Source organism: Rhodnius prolixus, unplaced genomic scaffold, assembly GCF_049639745.1.
Source record: "Rhodnius prolixus isolate KJV_2025 unplaced genomic scaffold, Rpr scaffold_7, whole genome shotgun sequence".
In the NCBI taxonomy this organism is placed as follows: Eukaryota; Metazoa; Arthropoda; class Insecta; order Hemiptera; family Reduviidae; genus Rhodnius; species Rhodnius prolixus.
Genome location: NW_027411582.1, coordinates 36196895 through 36218868, shown reverse-complemented (window position 1 = coordinate 36218868; position 21974 = coordinate 36196895). Strand labels below are relative to the sequence as shown.

Below are 21974 nucleotides of genomic sequence, written 5' to 3'. Positions count from 1 at the left end.
GTGGTCAACAGATGGGAATGACTGAAGAGATAACCACTGAAGAGGTTGATTTAATGAATGAAAATGAAGTACCATAATTAAGTGAGCTTAAAGGATAAAAAAAAAACTTTTTTAAATTCGATCCATTTTTACAACAGTTGCTTACAGTGTCAAAAAGTAAATCAATAACTTTGTATTGTAAGAAGGAATTTGCTTAATAAATGGCGTACAACGTCCCGGGATACGTTGACGCTTTGCAATCCGGTCAATTGAAGCCTGACGAATCAGCAATTATGCAGGAAAGTAGCGACACAACTTTATCATCTACGCAAAGAAGATCGTATAGATATCCTTATTGTATAGTTTGGACACCAATACCATGTATAACGTAAGAATTTATCGTATGCGTTCTAAATAATGTTAATTTCATAACTTAATTTTTTGTACTTACTAAAAGACCTTTACAGCCCTCATATATTTTTATTTTGTAATGCTTAAATTGCTTTTTAAATGTCACGTATTATAGATGGATCTTTCCTTTCATTGGCCACATGGGAATTTGTACATCCAACGGCGTTATTCGTGACTTTGCTTATTCTTATTATGTATCTGAGGATCACATGGCTTTTGGCCGGCCGACTAAAGTTTGGCAACTTGATCCCAACAAAGCTACTGGTAATTGGGACATGTCCATATCTGAAGCTGCAGATGTTTACAAGACCCGTATTGTAAGTAACTAATTGTTTATGGATATTGAATATTTTATAATTATAGCATAAATTAATTCTTGCAGTCCGTTAAAAAGAGACAAAGTTGTTTTTCAGGGAGGTGCCTTACATTTTAAATGCCTTTATTACCCATTGCATCGTTTTACAAAAGTTTTTACACATAGATTAAAATTTTAGTTGAGACAATTTAAGATTTAATTTTACTATGGCTTAACTTAAATTTTTTTTCTCCCCATACAGTTCAAAAATGGTTTCTTTACTACCTCTCGAAATAAAGGCAGTCATTTTCTTCAATTTCACCTCATCTGTGAACAAACAATTCGTTTCTGAATAGGGAGGAACTCTTATCCAGTTCCAATTCGAAAAGATTGAATTTGTCTCCCTTATGATAGTGTGTAAGTTCAGAAATCGGCGTCTTTCAAGTTTAAAGTGTGTAAATGTGGAAGAGAAAATGTGATTACAAACTAGAGTCGGCCTCCGAGTTCGCTAAATCGTAAGTATGTGTAACTTACACTTATCAAGTGAGTCTGCAGGCACTACGCGCATTGAGTGTTGTAGTTAAGCTGTTATATTCGTTGATCTCTGAAGAAGTGGCAAGACTAGTTTTCAGTACTTCATCCTTTAGTGACGGCTATCTTTAGAAAGAGAAAAAAAAGACTCCATTTTGCCTACTCTTAATTGCAAATGTTTTACCATGTAGTCATGGAACGATGAAGATAGGTAAAGGTTTAATAGAACTTGTTTTAGTAAAACTCCTGAGTAGGTGCCTGAAAAAGAAAAGGAAAATGCCTAAATAAAAAATGGCTGAATAGTTTGTGCAGTTAAATGAAGAATTTTCCTAAATGTATACATTTTTAATATTAATCACTTTCTTAAAAACATTGGGCTGATTGTGAGGATTCGTTGAATAAAAACAACTCTAATTTTTCGCCAAATTTTCTGCAGATTTATTGTCTTTCTCAAGGCCTAGATTATACAAACTTATAACATTATTATATGACTACAATATTAAGTGTAAAAATAGTAGATTAACTAATTCAAATGATATTGTATAAATAAAACGTTATTCTTTCAGTTACAATAGTATTGCAGTAAAATAGAGAGCATGCATGTTGATTACTTTTTTTTTACAGCATAATCTCTGTTGCGACAATTGTCATTCCATGGTTGCACTGGCTTTGAACAAAATGAAATACGGTGGAAGAAATTGGAATATGGTATATCTTTGTTTTGGAATGCTTTTTTGTGGTCATTTTGTAGAGTAAGTCTTTTTTATTATTATTATCTCGTTCTAATGTTAACATAGGAAAGCTTCGACCCTATCCATAATGATTAATTATTATTTAGGAAGCAACTAATGTCATGAACCGTGACAATTCACTTTGTTAATTTTTAATTGCTGAGGAGATGCGTGAAATGGATACCTGGCCTCCAGAAATATCTTAAAAATTTCAACCACTAACTCTTCTCTAGATCAAAATAGTTTTCGTTGTAGCCACTTTCTGAAAGCAAGAGGGTTCAGGGCCAAATGGTCGGTCTATTTTCCTGAATCACTTTAGGAGCGGAGCTCATACCTAAATGAGCTAGTTTTAAACTTATTCAGCTTTATATTGCTCTCTGAATCCCTACCAGATTCGGGATAGTATGTAACTATACAATACATCTCAAATGTTAAAAAGGTTCTTTTGTTCTTAATTATATTTTAGGTCAAGTAGTGAATTAAATGATTTTTATTCTTGAGAAAAATAAAATTATTTGGAAAAAGAATGATCCATTACGTCCATATGTTTGAATACACTTCTATGAAATATCAAATGAGACTTCTGTAGTTCTACCTTTTATTGCAGCCTGTAATGTGCATTTAGAAACATAACTCAAAAGTAACAAAATAGATTAGCTTTATTTACTTTAGTAGCTATTACCTTTACCTTTGCAAATCAAAAGGACTCTTTTTCATAGTACCTAGTCTTCTGTAAAGGGGACAGTATTTAAATTAAGTGGTGCGTATAATGGTCTATGCTAATGCTAATTGTGCCACACGTTGACTATATTTGCTAGGTCTGTTTACTGCCATTTGTGAGATTAAATTATTTCGATAGGCTACCCGCCAATATTAGGAATACCAGCAGAGACACTTGATTTTATCAATCTCTAAGAGCAAATATGTACCTCTTTAGGCGTCTATGGGGACCGAGTTATCCCTCGCAGTCTTAAGTCCTGACGGACTGTCTTAGCTAATATAAGTTTGTTCGTAGAGTGAAGGCGTCTTAGAGTGTGCATTTACCATCATTTCTTCTGGTATTATTGAGTCCTTGCGGGGATTCTAGCGATTACATTATAACCCTTATATTCAATTCACAGAAGGCCTCCAGAGGTAGTTGAACAAATATTTTCTTACTCACACTTAATCAATCTGTAATAAAACTGACAATTAAGAATACCAGAATGTATATTTTAAATGCGAGGACTTTTTTCCAATAATAAACGAAGAGCATCACTATTTAGACTTGCAAGGATATCTATTCTCCATCACATTCGCAGTCAGAAATCACAGCTTGAGAGATCCTAGTTATTTATCAAGTATTGAGAATCTGAAAAATGACCGTGGATCTAAATATGATGCTTCGTATATCTTAGCTGAATGATTCATGATTTTCATTAATGTGTAATATAATGTTTTGTTGCTAATTTTTCTTTTGCAGCATTGCTGGATTTGTGAAGACACTATTACCGTTTTGTATATTGGTAATCTGCATCTTATCCGTCCTATTTTTGATATGAAGCTTTAATTAAAATATAATTTCAGCAATATTTTTTATTTAAAATCAACTAAAAGACCCATTTTGACTAGCGAATTTAGATAATTTATAATGATAAAGTTACAGATATATATTTTTTAAAGTTATAAGTGAAGAAAATTATATCGTTGATATGATTGTCTTTAAGTTGTTTAATCAATACGTATATCTTGGTTTAGGCCTGTACACAAGATTTCTCTTCTATGTTCATATATTTATTAAAAGAAAAACTTGTTATTTAACCAACTTGTATTTTTATATTTTCATAAATATTTTTTAAGTGCATAATATAGTAATAATAATAAAGAAAGTAGTTATTGAATACTTTGCAATTTTATTATCTTACTAAAACTCAAAAATATTATTCGCACATTCTTGATGCAAAAAAAAGAATGTGTTCTTAACTTTCACAATAGATCTTTCCAACAAATCCTTGTTTATGCTCTCAGTGGATTTTATTAGTAATTTATAGTTTTATATATATGTTTTTGAAAAAATTTAAAGGAAAAAAAAGAAACTTTTACTTATAAATAGAATATTCGCAAACAACTGAACCTTACTTTTGATAGTGGTATTTAAGAAACTAGCAACAGAAAGTCATATGTGCGCTGGTCGATGTAGCCTTGTTCGTTCTTGCAAATTGAACAACTAATATGTACTTGTATTGTTGCTCGACTCTTGCAGTTTCTCAAATTAAAAAGAAAATAGAAGATAAAATACATTTTTTATTTAAACAAAATTATTTTGAATGTCTTATTTAATTTAACAAATTCTCGTTACTATCTAGTAAAAGAAGGTTGCGATAATGCACATCTTGGATTTTGAATTTTCACTGGAATAATCTGTTTTTGTGGTCCCCAGAATCCGAAAAAATTGATTTTTTACAAATTTGTCTGCGAATGTCTATCTGCATATGATCTGCAAACTCGAATGACTAAAAAAACAAAACAAAAATCGAAGAATTACAAATTTGCCAAATTAGATTTTTCGAATCTTTGTCGACAGGTGACCCGTTTGTAAATCTACAGTACAAAATCAGTCAACCAGTTAAGCTAGTTTACCAAATAAATTATTGGGCTCCTGATTTATTTTTAAAATAATTTATTGCCCTTCAAGTACCCTTTAAAAAGTTACGCGTACCTCAATTTAGAAATTGCTGCTTTAGTTTCACTTTTTCTTTTACCTATTTCAGGGTACACTACCGGCATAACGAGTCTGTACTTCTCCACACAGATTTTCCCAATATAAAAACTGGCAGGTTTAAGTCATTTTGGCAAAGTAAAAAGGCCCGAATACCAATTCAATCCGCGCTTATCACATTAACTTTAGGAGAGTCATGCGCTTTTTAAAAAACATGCAAGGCGTTCTCATAGAATCTTACATATTGAATTGTGATTTTTATTGTGTCCCATACATTTCTTTTATGTTAACACTGTACTTCTTAAAGTAAATATTTTGAATATTGTCCAATAAAAAAAAAAAAAGTTCTGTTGTGAGTGTGTACCTATTTTATTCTGGGTTGTATTAAAGAATGTTTAATATTTCAGAATTTATTTTTTAATATTGTAACAAATATTGTTATAAAAGAAATTATCAACTTAAACTGTTTAAAATTATTATAATTTCCACCTATAAAATAAAAAGTAGTTGGTATGTTATATAGTGCGTTATTTTTAATATTTTCCAAATATATGTTTTTAAATGTATTATTACTGTTTTCTTTTGAAAATGCTAATGGAATCCACTACAAAACAGATTAGTATATAATTTTTTTATGAATTACCGGTTTAAAAAAGTGCCGTTAAACTCGTGTGTTTTAACTACTTTTACTATGCAATGTTTACTATATTTATTTCTTTATTAGCATAGTTTCATTTATGGCACAACTTAAAGCAAAACTTAAAAATAAATATTGTATATATAAACCAGGATCAACAGAGAAAAATTGATATCAAAAGGATACAAATGAAAAAGTACTTCAATTTAAAAAAAAAACGCCAAAATATAAGCAAATGCCTCACAAAATTATTCATGTTAAAAATAACATTAATTTTCAGCATTAAAAACAAATAAATACACAAATCTAGTATTCATTTTTTATTTTATCCTTTAGAAAGATAGATAATGTTCATTCGTTTCTTAAACAAATCATTATACTTTTTAGTGTTACAATTAGAATGAAATAATTTAAAAAAGCCCATTTAAGAACATTTAATTGGTCTGACACGTCTTGCAATATAATGAAAAAATAGTTGGTACATTAAATACTTTCGGTATCACAGCAATTATAACTTTCCTTCACGATCAATAAGAATATTTCGTAATCCTTAATCCTAATGAAACGAGCATTCTATCAGAGTTACAGTGAAGTATAATTGAATAAATAAAAAAACATTTCAATAAAAAGTAAATACAACAAAAAAGAAATTTATTTGTGTAAAAATATCTCTTCCCACTGAGGCAGAATATGATTTCTCATAAAAGACTTACCCACATTAATTACTCTTCATTGTGAAATCTACCTCTTGTATTACTGACTTCTCCAGTTTAAAGTCATAATCATAAGCATTTGTATCTAAATTTTGTGTAATTTTATCTAGAGTCTCTTTTACCAAATTTATATCAAAGGCATTTGTATTATCCTGTTGAAATTCCTTGGCCAAACGAAAAGGAATGGAGTCAAGTGGATTTGCAGGTGGTCTTACGGTTGGTTGAATTCTAGGCGGAACATACGGTGCCTGAGGTAGAAGACTGTATGGTAATGTTGGATATGGTGGAATTGGTGATTCGTAAGATGTAATTGATGATACAGGCTCAGGAGGACCTGCACTAACTTGAGTAAATCCTTCTGTAGTTGTTCCACTAATAAAGACTTCTGGGGCTGATTTCTTTTTGCCACTCCCGAATAACCACATTCTGTAAATTGAGTATTTTTAACAGGAACAATAACAGTTAAATTTTAAGCGTGAAACTAAGCATTATTAGCTAAAAATGAATCATTAACTACTTACGACGTCACTTACATTTTCTGACTAAACCTATGACACTAACCTTTTATGGCTGAAACCTTTCTGAGAGTTAACTTTCTGGAACATATTTTGTAAAATCCCTACAATTTTGCTGTGTATTTAAAATTGCTGAAACAGAATTTATTAAATATAAAATTTTATAATTTTTGTTTAATTTTTTCTTAGAATAAATTATTTTTAGTTTTAACCTGATGTGAAACTTTTTGCTTCATAATTGGGTTTACTGAGAAGAAAAGAGCGGCAGATTTAAATTGTATTTAAATGTTTTGATAATTTAAATTTAATGAGCTAAGTGTTATTTCATGTTTACTGCATTAGTGATCCTTATAGTTCTCAATTTTCGGTTTCAATAAATAAAAAAAATTTATTCATGGTTCTAAAAATGATCGAAATGGTAAAGAAAGGAGATTGCCGATTGAATGTATTTTTCTAATTCCGTTTATAACCTCTATCTGCGTAATGGTAATCAGGAAGTTTTATCTAATCATCATTTAACAGTTTCTGTGTGTGCCTTTTATTTTTATCTGTTGGGCAAGTACAAAAAACTTTATTTTAAATTGTTTATTTTTATATATCTCGAAGTGTTCATTTTTGGACTATTAAGTGAAACGTGCTGAAAAACTGGTTAAGGATATTTATTTGTATATTGAATAAATGTTTAAGTAAAAGGCAGCATTTAAATGTTCGTTGCCTGAACTTTACATGAAACACAATGGCGTAAGTTTTATTTTTGGTTCCTAATTTCTTTCTACAGATATGTGCTTTTTTAACATTACACTACTGGCTATCTTAACGACCGTTTTTAAATTCATTGTGTTTACACAATAAACTTTTATCTGTGTACTTCTAGTTATCTGTAAGTTATTTAATTTGTGTTCTCCCTAACACGCTGTCTAAACACCCGGCCAGCGCTGGGGGGGAAAAAATACAATTTATATGATTAAGTTTTTATTAACTGTTGGTGGATTTTTTTAACGAAAGCAAGCTTCTCATTTTTGTTCGTTTGTTTTTTTCTTAACAAAAAATATACATTATGAGACGTTTACAGTTGGTGATGGAGGAGTCTGATTCGGTGGTGGTTTTGGGATAGACTAAGAAAATGCCTGGTAAGATTTAAAAAAAAAACACAAAATTAATGCATCTTCTAGTAATAAAAATGCTCTTTCTTTCAAATCTTCATTTATGTGCTTTGTGCTTTGAAACTTTCTTTGAATTACTTTGTGGTCAATGTATTTGTACTTTTTTGTTATAATGCTATTGTTTGCTTTCTCTTCATTCTTTAGCAAAAAAGATGCAATAGTCATTTAATTCCTATTGCTTTATTATATTTTTTTAATCATTGTTAAACTAGTAGGGTAATTAACCATTTTTAGAAATTTAAGTTGCCGCTGTATATAAAGCCTACTTAGGTGGTCTTTCTACGGTCAGATGTGTTATCTTTAGTTTAGCAATATTTATTTTGTACACAAATGCATACTATAAAGTTTAATTATCCAATGTTCTCCCATGATAAAGTGGTCATTCAGCGCCATGGATGTTGAAGGACGGATTACTGCTTTATTAAGGGTCATTGTTACCTTAGTAGCAGCATGTGCGTTGCGTGAATAGAAGTGGCGCAGTGGATAGAAAGTATTAGGTGGATTAGAGAATTCGATGTGGCATAGGTTGAGTTTGCAGGCACTTTGTAGGGAAGTGAGAAGCCTCCTGATGGATAGCTAGTATGGGAACAAAAAGTCATTTTCAAGCTGAGTCCTTTATCTTACGCGCTAACTTTATTAGATTCTCAGATGAATTCAGTGTTAGACATTTACATTGTTAGCTCTAACATTTTATTTTAAATTTATACATATTTAGTTATTATCATCTTCAATATACACCCCTGCCCTATCCCTACAACGCTCCATGCGAATTTACCATTGTTCAAAACAGTGCTGGAAGTCTTTTTTCTGTGAGCTCCTGCATGGACGCGTGCCGCTTTTTCTTTCACAGCTTCAACGGACTGAAATCGTGTTCCTTTTAATGCAGATTTGACTTTGGGGAACAGATAAAAAGTTACATGAGGCCAGGTCAGGCGAATAAGGCGGATGGCCTAAAACTGGGATGTTGTACTTTTGGCTAGAAACGTCGTCTTGACAGACAAAGCAGTGTGAGCCGGCGTGTTATCTTGATGGAGACCCCAAGACCTGTTCTTTCACAAATCGGGTCGTTTTTTCCTTACTCTTTCACGGAGTTGAGCAACCACCTCACGGTAGTAATGTTGATTAATTATAATCGATATTTTTCTCCGTTTTGGACGTGGAAGGGCGACCCGGGCGGTAATTATCTCTGACGTCTTCTCGGCCATCTTGGAAACGCTTGAATCGCCATAAACTTCTTTTAATAAAAGATAAGTTTCAGTAGCGGTTTTACCAAGTTTCATGTGAAATTTCACGACAATTCGTTGCTCTACTACATGTGTAGTATGTATAATGTTTTCGGGCAAAACGAAACTAACACCTCTTTCACAAACGACGGTTCCGATCAGACAGATTTCTCTACAAACACGTGAGACGCTGCAATCGAAAGAGAATGCTTTACGCTGCACAGCTGTCGGTCTTTAGGATATTTAGTTCTTCTGTAGCAGCATCAGTCTCGTTATTTAATAGCCATACCTCGTTTATGTGTACACGTTATGTTAAAATTGTATTTTCTAGTGAGAATTAAATTTATTGCTCTAATTCTGGGTTAGAAGCAAATCTTCAGAACTATTTCATTTTAGCATTTGTACATCGACTTCCCATATAATTGCAATGCTTTTGATTCTAATTTTTTTTTCATGAAAATTTATTTGAACTTGAGGTTTTGTGAAGTCATTTTTTTTCCATCGAAGTTCATATTAATTTGAATCCTTAATTGAAGCAAATAATATTTTAATATTTAATAAACATTGAAAGCTTGAAAAGTTTTCATGTAAATATAGATTTACCTTAATAGGTAATTGTATATGTTATCCATAGTAATTGCTTGGAAACGTTTCTCAGAGAATACGGATTTAGGAAAGCTTTGACAAGATTCATGATAAACAACGACATCAGAAATTAGTATCAGTGATCGTACTTGATTTTTAATTATATGCTACTTCCATAAATTTTTTAAATTCTCTTTTTTTTTTTTTGTATTATCGCTTAGTGATTAACTTCCTTTTTTTTATCGTAAGCTAATTTGCTCCAGCTGATTTATTGTTTCTTTTACCCTTTATCTAAAACGCCTATACACTTTTATCAAACTTATGATTACTTTTTTTCTGTTGCGAGGGAAGTTGCTATGTTTTGTGAATAATATTTCCACTGCTGGCAAACACAATATGTATGGTAAGCTGTAATATTAGATTTAACGATATTACCAATAACCACCTATCATTCAACTTTTCACAATAGTAAGAAAAAAACGGTAGTTATATTAAAATGTATACTTATAATTTATTCATGTTAACCAGACATTAAATTGGCCAAATACTGTGGAGTGTCAAGTACTCGTGGGTACCCTGCTATACAAATGGGAAAATAAATTCTCACTAATTTTATACAATTTGTAAAAACAAAACATATGCTTTAACTGATCTAAATTTCTAATCATATCTGCCTCTCAAAATGATCCTTTCATGCGTTTACTTACAAAAATAAAAATGTTTCAAATAAAAGTTATAGAATCATTTTTTAGATTTTTCAATTTTTATTTTTCACTAAAATAAATCTTTTGAGAGACATTCAACATTTTCAACAGACCGCACTATCAATTGGTCATATCTTTGAAGCTCATGAGTAATGTTATTTGCAGTCATACCTTCGATAATAAAACGCTTCTGATAAGCAGTTCTATACATACGCCTTTTATCTAGTTTAGAGATAAAAAAAAAGAAAAAAGTGTTTTGAACTGATACAACTTTCTTTTAGACTAAAACATAGAATTTATAAATAAAACAAACTTTTTTAATATTATGCAATTTCACTGTGCATAAACTCAGTTTGTTAGATATTCCTATTAAAACTACTTCTACAGATTGATCCACGTTTCCTTCTACCTGGTAAATCTTACTCTACACAACTATCTTAATATTCGTTCATCAACTAGCCAAGAAAAAATATCACAAGTTCCATTCTGCTCTCTTTAATTTTTCAGTAGCTCCTAGATTTCCATAAGGATTTATAATCATTGATATCCTATAGAGAGTGTACTGCTAAAGTAGGCTCCTAGATTTCCATAAGGATTGATAATCATTGATATCCTATAGAGAGTGTACTGCTAAAGTAGGCTCCTAGATTTCCATAAGGATTGATAATCATTGATATCCTATAGAGAGTGTACTGCTAAAGTAGGCTCCTAGATTTCCATAAGGATTGATAATCATTGATATCCTATAGAGAGTGTACTGCTGGGTAGTTCATCTCCTTGTGCTCTTCACGCAAAAGTTTATATCTTTACACGCAATTTGATTTATATTTTAAAAGAAAATTAAGTAATACATACTTCTGTTTGGTAGGTTTTTCCAAAAGTCTATCACCACCGGCTACGTAGTGACCAAGTATAGAATTTAAAGTATTTTGTAATTTTGTTCTATTAAATTAGGCTAACCATATTTCATATTGACACACCAGTGACCTAGCATTAGAACCATAATTGGAACGGATATTAAGGACTTAAATTTTCGAAATAAAAGTATGTAGTTTAAAGAAAATTTTGCATCCTTTTTCTAAGAATTGCTAACAAATAAATATCTATTCAGAATATAGTGTCACTTCTAGTTCGGCCGATTTTTTTTTTTTTTTTTCTCCACGTCTAACTTGTGTCTTAAATTTTGTATTCTTACGTATTTAAAATAAATGGGGATGGAATAACACCTTATTTCTACCAATGATTTTGCCTAACAAAAGAATATAGCTTCCTCCAAACTATAAAACTTCAAATAAAAAGGTATACATCTATTGGCTAAGCTCATTTTTCCATTGCATTAAAACTAAATAGTCTGCAATTTCCTGTTTTTTAAGTAATGCTGGGGCTACAGGCAGGAAGACAGAAAAAATACTTTTTTAACATCTAAATAACTATTTTCATTGAAAATCTAAAGTCAAATATTAACACAAAAAGCAGTTGAAAATTATATATTTGAGCGAAATTTTACCTTTAAAGTATCCATTTTTGCCAATCATTTACATGAATTTATTTACATGCGCTTTCACTTACGTCTTATACTGCAATAAATAATTTATGAAAAAATCATTATAATAAATCTTTTGATAAGATAAAAAATGATTAAAAAACAAAAAAAAAGAAGAGTTCCCATCGCCCCGTTCTACATTTTATTATGCAGTAGTGGTTTTTCTTATATTTGATAAAACCATTTCTGTGATTATAATACAGTTTGTTTACTGTTTATCTTAAAAAAATTTATAAAATTTGTGAATTTAAATAATAAAGTTTAATCATGAAAACGCAACTGCTTCGTTCATTAAAAAATATAAATACAGGAGAAATTGATTTGGAATCTATTCGTCCCGGTTAGTATTTTAAGTATTTTTTTTTTTCTTTTTAATAAATAGTGTTACTGATTTTAAATTGAAATTTTATGAAGGAATGATGGATGCTGTTCAAGTTATTTTACTTTCTCTTTGCTTTGTTCTTTTCTTCTTTTTTTTTAAGTCGCATTATCCCCAGTGGATGGACAATTGTTTACTACACGTTCCATCAGTGTGGGTATTACGTGTATGTTATTTTACGAGATGTTTAACATAATACGAATGTTGTATGGGGAGTTAACATATAATAATTGTGCCCATAATTTTTAACTTTAAACACTATATGAAGAGAAAGAAAGCAAAGTAAAGATAAATCAAGTACAGAATAAAGAGTAAAACGAAAACATCAGTTCTTCCAATAATTTTGTGCCCCCTATAAATTCAACTTCATCTTTTGGAATAGCCCACGTTTTGCTCTCACATGGGTCTTTAAAAATCGATTTATAGATCAACAACTTGGTTGCCTTCGATAATAATCTCCTAAAGCGAACTACTAAACTTCATTTTTCTTCTTATGAAAGAGTTATTTTTTACTCTCTCTCTCTCACACTCTCTCACCTCTCCTTCCCTTTAGTTTCAAGAAAAATTGTTTAATTTTTTAATCTTCCGTTCAGTAAAATAATGAGTTAAACCTCTTTTATTTGGTTTATTGCATCACATTTCTATTCTTGGCATTATGACTTTATTTTAAAATTATTTCTCATTTGTAGATATTTTTAATAAATTTTTACCTAAATTTTATACACTATTACAAATTTCTGATCTAGAGTAGAAAAGCGCATTTAATAAGGTGATAGATCAAAGTTCTAATATCTTCATTTAGTCAATTAATTAAACAATAAAAGTGAATGGTAATTCTATCCACCTTCAAAAAGACTTTTCAGTTTTTAGGGCGCTTTAGAAATGTGGAAAAATTAACCATTATTGTATTAGAAGGAGATTAAAATAAAAATGCTTTGAATTTTTGAACTAAAAACTAATGCACTTATACTTATTGTATTTTTCCTCTCTTAATTTAGGAGGATTTGGATCCTCCTAAATTATAATTGGACTTTATTCTTTTTTATTATAAAGAATATCTTTCTTTCATTTCTTTTATGTATTAACATTATTAACGTAAAGTCATTTTTAATCGCATGGGTTTATTTATTTATTTGTTTGATTACAACTTATAATTTCCAAGTTTTTAGTATAATTTTCTCTGTTGACAGTTGGCTATCGGCTGGTAGCTGGACGTACATTCATCTTCACCCTTTGCATAGGAATAGTATTTGGTTTTACATTTGCCTACATAGTATTAAATTCCTCTGGAGATATTCGGCGGTTTGTATTGTTTCCAGCAGGTTTTGGTAATAGTCATATTTCAGATAGACATTCACACTTAGATCAGGATGTAGACGGAGGAAATGTTGATGGAAGTGTTGGTGCACATTCAAATGATGAAGAGTTTCATAAAGGTATGATGTTAAATTATGTCGAATAATGGCTTTAATAATTTCCTTATCAATATTTATTTATTTTTTTTTTAAATATTTCTTTTCAAGATGAAGATATTGTGGCTAAAGAGCTATCATCTAGGGTTCGGGTACTTTGTTGGGTCATGACTTCGCCAACAAATCATGATAAGAAAGCAAGACATGTGAAAGCTACATGGGGATCAAGATGTAACATCCTTCTGTTTATGAGTACTGAAAGTGGTATGTCTTACAAAACATATTCAAATAGACAAGAAGAGGTTTGGTGTAGAGGTTTCTTTTCTCTGTATGAAAGTTTCTTGTGATTTGCTTTGTATGGTTTGTCGTGAATAAATCAGTTCTCTCTCTTTCCGTGAACTATATTTTTATATTTACAATAGAATATATCTTTATTGTAACATCTTCTATTGCTTTTTTTTTTTTTTTTTATTCTAAGGATATTATACTAATAAGTCCCAGTTGTATTATTATTTTAAGATTTTCGAGTTATGTCCACACTAATTGATTAGATTCGATGCGAAATGACTTTGTAGAAGTCAAAAGAGACTTGTCGCGACCACCCTATGTAGGCAGGAAGTATCTTCTATTTCCGTACGGTTCAGGATCAACAGTCAGGATGTAAGAGACCGTTTTCTCCTCCTAATTTTGTTACAATTTGTTGGGCTAAGTTCTCTTTCTTTTTCTAACCTTATCAGAGGGCCTAGTACTGACAAAATGTCAGATAGAATTGGCCAATGTAAGATAATTTGAGGAAAGGTGCTATTATTATTCTTTGATGTAGAGGGTAAATCTTAACGTGCGCTGACCCAAGGTAACTGTTTAGCTTAAAAGCTCCAAGCGCTAGAGGATTTTCTATCATTCTGAGGCCATCATTACTCAAAGAACGGAAAATGGAGAAAAGCAGAGTTCAAAACTGCTATTCGGTTTTAATGCAACAATGTGCTTAGCAATAGATTTATAACCATTTATTTGAAGTTTTCCCAAGATCGTGTCTAACGTCCAAACTTTAGTAATATGTAACCCCAGAATAACCCAGCTCAAAATACAAATCTACCACTTCATGACCCCCCAACATAGATATGGAAATGTAGTTTGAAGTTCATAGTTGAAAATTCGAGGCCAATTTCGTCTTTTCTTAGGATTACAGTTTTCAATTACTTTTCATGCCACACTCCTTGTTCTTACAGATGCCAAATTGCCATCAGTAGCTTTACCAGTGAAAGAAGGTAGAGATAATCTTTGGGCGAAAACTAAAGAAGCTTTTAAACATGTTTATTTAAATTATTTGGATCAGGCTGATTGGTTTATGAAAGCGGACGATGATACGTAAATATATTTTTCTCTTTCTTTATTTAATTAATTCATGGAGGATTATAATTATACCTTCCTTAAATGTTAATTGATAAACTAAGAACTGTTATTGATAATTTCAGATATGTTATCGTTGAAAATTTGAGATATATGTTGGCCGATTATAATACCTCAGATCCAATTTATTTTGGATGTCGTTTTAAAGCCTACGTAAAACAGGGTTATATGAGTGGAGGCGCAGGTAGTTAACAACTTTTAATATTATTGTGGTTATTGCAGTGAAAATATATTTTTTTAATTAATAGGATTCTCCATTTTTGGGTTACCTCCTGTTAATTCCAGTTTTAAATATTTTAAATGCTTGAAACTTTCTTTCGAATAAATTTAGAAATGATTTATTTTTCGCAGGATATGTACTGAGCAAGGAAGCGTTAAGAAGATTTGTAGTAGAAGGTATTCCAGATCACACAAAATGTCGTCAAGATAATGGAGGATCAGAAGATGTAGAAATAGGTTGGTATTTTTCTTATTATTCTGAATGCCTATTGCTGCGTGTGTTTATTATTATTATTATTATTTGTTCTTAATGTACCGTTTTTTAAGGTAAATGTTTAGAAAAAATAGGAGTATTAGCTATGGATTCAAGAGATTCTTTAGGAAGAGGAAGGTTCTTTCCTTTTGTGCCTGAACACCATCTCATTCCTGGTCATTCGGATCCTAATTTTTGGTACTGGAGATGGATTTATTATCCATCACCTGAGGTAAGTTTCTTGTTAAATTTTTAATGTGAGTTGGCTTTCATAATATTGGAAAATTGTAAGATATTTTTATGGGAATTGTGGTACGCTTGGATGATTCCTCGTACCTTTGTGCCACTGCACTCTAGTGACCATTTTTTTTTAAAGAAGTACCATAAATTTTTAAAATAGTTAATTTTGTAAATAGAAACAAATATTTCATACCCAAGGAACAGAAGAAGCAGAGTTTTGACATGTCTCTTTAGCATTTCTTGACTTTTTTTGAGTTATCTACCTACGAATATGAACCGTTGATGGTAAAGGATGTCCCCTCTGTGGGAGCCCTAAGGGGGGAAGGGTTGTGTCTGTAAGTTTGGTTTCTGTTTGTTTGGATTTGAATTAGCATTCATCCAGTTTCTTTTAATTTGGGGGAGTCTTCTTCAGAATATATTAAAAGCCGTTGGAGAGAAAAGATTTCTTAGAGCACTGTTCTAAAATGTCCTTGATAAGACTGGTTCCTTTTTATCTAGTGGAGCCAGCCTCAGAACATAAAGAGGTAGGTGTATATTTGCTTTGGTCATTCCCCAACACCGATTCCTTTCTTGTCTTTCTTGGTTAGTTACTAGGTTTTAGTTGGGTATATACACTTTTTCTAGCAACCTTTCCTGTTTCTTTTAATTTGTGATTGTAAAAGAGAAAGCCTTAATTTATTTTAATGTTATAGTAATTAAGGCATGCGAATCTTTTATTTCCCTAATCTCTCAACGTCCCTTGCTTATTTATGCCTGATGAGAAACATAGATAAATAATGTTTTTATTCAATTATTATTTGTATTTGTTGAGTGTTGCCCCTCGCTGCCTCAAGTGGGTTACTCCCCACAGTTTGCTAATCACAATCTTACGTTATTGAAGTTATAAATGAAACCACCATAGAAAGTAGTGTTTGTTAATTACTTTCTTATGATTAATGGAAAAAAATCTTTTTCTTTAAAAACAGGGCATGGAATGCTGCTCAGATTCTGCGATTTCATTTCATTACGTGCCACCGAATATGATGTATGTAATGGACTATCTTATCTACCATTTACGGCCGTATGGAATAAATCACATGGTCCACCATCAGCATTCTGGTTATAAGGAGAGGACGAATCCAACCACTACAACGACTCAGTATCCTGGTAAATAAACGTAAATATTTGGAGTCTTAAAAAAAAAAAGTGTTCCTTTTATTACTACTGGCAAAAAAATATTTCTAAACAAGAAGAAGATTACAAACATCGCCTAAACTAAGGACATAGCTCTAAGGAAGTTCAATGATTAAGAGTCAAGTTACATATACAGCCGGAAGCGTGAAAATGAGTTGGTTATTTGCTCTAGCTCTAGTTTAAATATGTCTACTGCTAATAGAAAGCTTGATAATCGCATCCGACCTCTACCAGTGAAAGGCATGAAACTATGAAAGAAATATTGGCATTCCTTTGCTTCCTTCGTTTGTACAAACTCCAGCAAAATTATCGCTTCGCCGTTGAAATTTATACATACATATGTATCTATATTATTATCTATCAACTTTATTAAGTTTGTTGAAAATGAGTTTGGGTCCATCAAGCAATTAATCATTTTGTGGTAGATTGGACGTTAAATTCTCTACACTAAGCTGATGAATACATTCTTTCATGATGCATGAAAATCCAAAACCATTTCAGAAACTGAAAAAAAAAACACGATAAAATTAACGATAATATAGTTTACAGGGTATGTTTCCGTTTTCGGTCTTTTATATTTAAAAAAGAAAAAGATGAATATATTTTCAAGAACAGTGTAAAATTAAAACTGATTAGAATTAAAGGAAACAAACCAGCTATAGAAATGGTTAAAGTCCTATAAAGTTAAAGTTTAATTTTGTAAAGAAGTTTATTGCATGGATTTATTTAATAATTAGCTCTTTTCTTGTAAAAGTTTTTTTAAAAAAGAAGAAGGAGAGATGAAGAATACATAATTTTCAAGTAGAGGAATTGTTTTCGTTTGATGATTTAATTTTATTTGTATTTCTTTTCTTTTTCTTAATTTCTAGTCAAGTCTCTGGAAATGCCTTAAACATAAAATAACTCATTGATATTAGTTAATTATCTTTGTATTCTTTGTTTTGTTTTTTTATCTTATAACTTGTAATTTTTTTTATATTTTTTTGAACCTTTCGACCACCAACTAACTCGTATAATGGTATCTCTTTTTCGTACTGCGATGTATACTAGATCCTGTACGATATTGTTCCTATTTAATTATATTTCTCTTACTATTTAATTATGTTTGTCTAGTTACCATGAGGATTTTTGCAAACGAAATTATCAATAATTAAGGAAAATAAACTTAGATAGATACAATAAAAAGTTACTCATAAATAACTCACATTCACCTACCACGGTGTCTTCTACGCCTCACACTTAAGTAATTTAGTAGAATTTCATAGGAACGTTATCATTCTTTGGAAATTAATAGTTAGAAGGTCATTAAATAAATCTTTGAAACAAAGTGGAAATTAATTCGGAAGGAAGTTTGGGTATTTAGAATAATTCCTTGGTGATCGATTGTAGAGTTAAAAATTATTTCTCTGAAGGTGAAAACTTTTACAAATGAGTTAATAAGTAAATAAACAAAATGATTTTCGTTTCTATTTCGTGTCAAGATTTATGCTTTTAAGCAGAAAAGAGTAAACTACGATTTTCTGCTAATTTTCACCTTGTTACTGACCAGTATCTTCGTTTTTCTTTTTGTGATAATGAATTTTGAGACCTTTTCAGAAGTTTTCAGGCTGGATAATCTCCGTGTTGAGTCAAGTTAATTGTTAAGACTTCAAAGGCGATAAGTAAACTTGATAAGCTGTAGGTGGACATGAATGTATTTAGTGCGTAAAATACTGTACTAAATAATGGTTTTATTATGTTATAATCGGATACGCCCAGTTGAGCTAAAGTTTCAGTGGTTTCTTTTAGCAATAACAAGCTTTCACCGGAATAACCCATAAGTTGCTATACCTGTTTTCAAGGCTCTTCACATTTCCTGTTTTATAACTATTATACTAAAATGTGAATCAGCATTTTTCGGGTCTTCCTTAGCTTTCGAACATCATTCGTTGTTGTGAAGTATTTTAAACAAATTAAATAATGCCTAGTAGCTTAAATAACGAAAGCTTTGTTTACCTTTTTCAAACCAAAATAATAATAATAAACTTATTTCTCAATAAATACTGGAGTTTTTAATAAATGGTCGCGTTTTTGCAAAAAAATACGCATGGACTTTTATTAGTTCCCACGTAGTATTGGCTTTTGGAACACGTAGGGTATTTAAAAATAAAATGTCCAGTCTTCTAAGTCCAAGTACAAGATATTTAGTAAAACCTTACGAGAGCTATATATTTAAGAAAGTTGGCCCTATTTTTATTTTTTTCTTCATATAATTAACTATATTTCATACTAATTCCCTGTTCTCGAAAATCTTTTACCTTTTCTTGATTTGCAGCCTTAAAAGCTTCTTTTTTTTCGGCTTTTAACAATCTTGGGTCATATGCCGAACCCTAAGAAAATGAATCTCCAGTACTCTCTATCCTCCCAATCAGAGCCTCTGATAGGCGCCTCTTGTTGCCATTGTCTCCTCCACTCCCTGCAACCAACTCTTTCTTGGACCGACCTCTTCTCCGTCTCTCCACCGGGACATAATCAAAAAGCTTCTTCGGCCATCTCTCTTGCACCATTCTTCTGAGATGGCCGTACCACTGCAGCTGTTTGGTGGTCTCAACGGTGTGCACTATGCTTGTGCCGACCTTAACGATGACCTCGTATGGTCGAGTTTGTCACCCGCTGAGTCCTCGAAACGCGACAACTTCTCCTAAAAAAAAAAAAACCTTAAAAGCTTCCTTTCTAATTTAAGCGTGATAAGGAAGTACTCTTAAAGGGAGTAGATGGGAACTAAAGGTTTAATTGCACCGATGTGCTTTGTCTTACTGTATAAGCTAACTGAAAATGGAAAAACATGAATTAGAGCACATTTCTAGAGAGAAAAATATAACTTTAAAAAAAATTAAAAAACAATAATTGACTAAATTAGTTATTTTGAATTCAATCGTTTTCGATATTCTCCTTCAATCTTTGGAGTCGAGGATGTTGCTGTATATTTGATCGCAACAAATCGCTAGAATTTAGACAAGTTTTCATCTGATCAAAGTGAAAAAACTATTTTTTAAGAGTTGTAAATAAAATAAAATAAAATGTGATAGCATATTATCTTTTTTCATAAATATAATTTATTATAAGATTTCATTAGAATATTTTACTCTTGTCTAATTAAATCAAATTAGATTTGTTTGTAAGTTTTATAAGTAAATTTAGAGCCTCCACATAATGTTTAAGTAAAGAACAAATTTGTATTTTTATGGAATAATTATTCTCTTCGAGGAATGTTTTAAAAATAAAGATAATATTTTGTGAAAAGTTGTTGAATAAAAAAAGAAAGACTGAATCATTTATTATAAAATTAACTATTATAATTATAAAAAAATCTTGGTTTATTATAAAAATAATTAATATTCATTCCAATTAATACATATCGTTATTAGTTTTGGGAAAAAAATAAAATCTTTAGCAGTTTCCTCTCGTTAGGACTTTGCTTCGTTGGAACTGTTTTTTTTTTCAAAGTAAATTATAGATTACTGAATTTAAAAGTTAGCAATAGTTCTAGTAAATAGTAAAAATAAACTAATAACAGTAAATACTTTGTATTGTCAAAAATTCGCAAAAAGATTCAATTACAAGTTTGTGTATTTTATAAAATAGGCTTTGGGATAAGAACAGGATTTTTAGTTTTTTACACCAAAGTCTATCGATTTCTGTTAAACCTTAATTGAAAATAATGGTGCAATTTTCTGGTTAAATCCAGCGCATTGGAAAAATTCTTTTCCGATGTGTGGTATGACCTCATAACAAGTAATTCTTGTACTTTTCTTGGTAGTGGCCATAAGGTAATAAATTAGTAAGTCCTTTTAAAAGTCTGTGTATAAGAGATTCATCATTCAACTTATTGTTAAGTCCACGTCTTGTGCCATCGATATCTAGTTAATTCTTAACTAAATTTGTTTAATTAAATAGCACATTTTCACCATCTAATTCGTTTCATACCACTATCATTCGTGATAAAACTACAAATTATATTTCTTTTACGACTTTGAAAGATCACACAAAGACGCCTTATTATTATTATTTCAGATTTTCTAGTCTCCAAAATATTTTTGGGAAATTATTGTATTTATATTTTGATAGTTCATAAATTTGTAGTTCACTTTCTTTCAGTGAATTGTTTTTCTGTGAGATGTTGTTTCGGAGAGATTGTCAGAAATGGCCATGATTCCAAGAATTGCAAAAAAAAAAAATAATAATAATAATCCGCATAATATTAGAAAAATATATTGTGTTATTTTCCCAAGACCAATAATAGTCCAAATTGGATTTCGTCACAGAGAAAGGAAGTTACTTTATTTGGCGTATTATTTTTTAACCATCTCTTCATACCATTTTAAGTCCACAGCTAAATGTGATAGGCTAGAATCTCCTTTAAGGGCATACATAACCCGAAAAGTTGCACATACATCTCTTATTGCATATTCAGTCTTTGTCAATGATAGGTCACGATTTTTTGTTTGTTTGCTTTGTCTTTTCTGATCCAATTTTTGATAGATTCTCCTCTTTAATTTTAACTTGAGGATCAGAAAGGATTAGCAGAGTTTTTCGTATCACAGTTTGTAAGAGACTATATTGTCTTAAAATTCCCAGTAAAGTTAAAGAAGCATAGTGTTGTCTTATTTCATTTAAAACTTTGCTTTATCTTGATTTTTAAATTAGTTCAGTATTAAATATCTATTGAAACAAAAATACATAAAAAGCACAATTTTAAATGTGAGTGGAAACAATTTTTCTTACAATAATTCATGTTTTCTCTTGTTTACTTTTAATTGTAGTTTTTTTTAAATTAGTCCTGTGTATCTTGAAGTTTTTATACATAATTTTTCGAAGGTGTATAGTGTACATACTAGACAATGACTTGAAGAAATATTACCATATTATTTAGTGAAATTTAAATTGTTATTTCTAACTCTTTGCCATATACATATTTATAGGTTTTTAGTTTAAAATAATTATGTTATTGGTGCTTTATAGTAGCTGAGTTCAAAATTCTTTTTCTTTTAATTTGAAATTATTTTAATTTTATTTTTATATATAAAATTGTGCCAAAGACTCACAATTGCTTTATATTTGAGCACTAGGAATGAGTAATTCTTATGGGTTAATGTTTCGAAATTTATTGCACCAAAATGA

The 21974-nt window shown here is 30.6% G+C and overlaps 3 protein-coding genes across 8 annotated transcripts; 2 read left to right on the top strand and 1 right to left on the bottom strand.

Annotated features, from left to right (window-relative positions):
- The first annotated feature begins 28 nt into the window (after window positions 1-28).
- On the top strand, window positions 29-5163 carry LOC141447554 (transmembrane protein 222). The gene is made up of 4 exons (XM_074115218.1): window positions 29-367; window positions 506-707; window positions 1841-1968; window positions 3410-5163. Exons 1-4 carry the CDS (start codon window positions 201-203, stop codon window positions 3486-3488), a joined length of 576 nt encoding a protein of 191 aa, XP_073971319.1. The 5' UTR covers window positions 29-200; the 3' UTR covers window positions 3489-5163.
- LOC141447555 (uncharacterized) lies at window positions 5040-11757 on the bottom strand. 4 transcript variants are annotated; one of them, XM_074115219.1, is made up of 3 exons: window positions 11693-11757; window positions 6557-6642; window positions 5969-6421 (listed from the first exon to the last, which is right to left on the bottom strand). In XM_074115219.1, the coding sequence occupies exons 2-3, from the start codon at window positions 6598-6600 to the stop codon at window positions 6001-6003; spliced, it is 465 nt and encodes a 154-aa protein (XP_073971320.1). In that variant the 5' UTR covers window positions 6601-6642; window positions 11693-11757; the 3' UTR covers window positions 5969-6000. The 4 variants fall into 4 exon arrangements, with proteins under 4 accessions (XP_073971323.1, XP_073971320.1, XP_073971321.1 ...); XM_074115220.1 differs by lacking the exon at window positions 11693-11757 and adding an exon at window positions 6723-6866; XM_074115222.1 differs by lacking the exon at window positions 11693-11757 and having other exon boundaries at window positions 5040-6421; window positions 6517-6581.
- LOC141447553 (glycoprotein-N-acetylgalactosamine 3-beta-galactosyltransferase 1-like) lies at window positions 7005-21961 on the top strand. Of its 3 annotated transcripts, XM_074115217.1 has the most exons (9): window positions 7005-7251; window positions 7583-7640; window positions 13298-13543; window positions 13631-13783; window positions 14749-14887; window positions 14995-15113; window positions 15281-15385; window positions 15476-15633; window positions 16607-21961. In XM_074115217.1, exons 2-9 carry the CDS (start codon window positions 7634-7636, stop codon window positions 16793-16795), a joined length of 1116 nt encoding a protein of 371 aa, XP_073971318.1. In that variant the 5' UTR covers window positions 7005-7251; window positions 7583-7633; the 3' UTR covers window positions 16796-21961. The 3 variants fall into 3 exon arrangements, with proteins under 3 accessions (XP_073971318.1, XP_073971316.1, XP_073971317.1); XM_074115215.1 differs by lacking the exons at window positions 7005-7251; window positions 7583-7640 and adding an exon at window positions 9536-9884; XM_074115216.1 differs by lacking the exons at window positions 7005-7251; window positions 7583-7640 and adding an exon at window positions 11918-12068.
- Window positions 21962-21974: the final 13 nt, after the last annotated feature.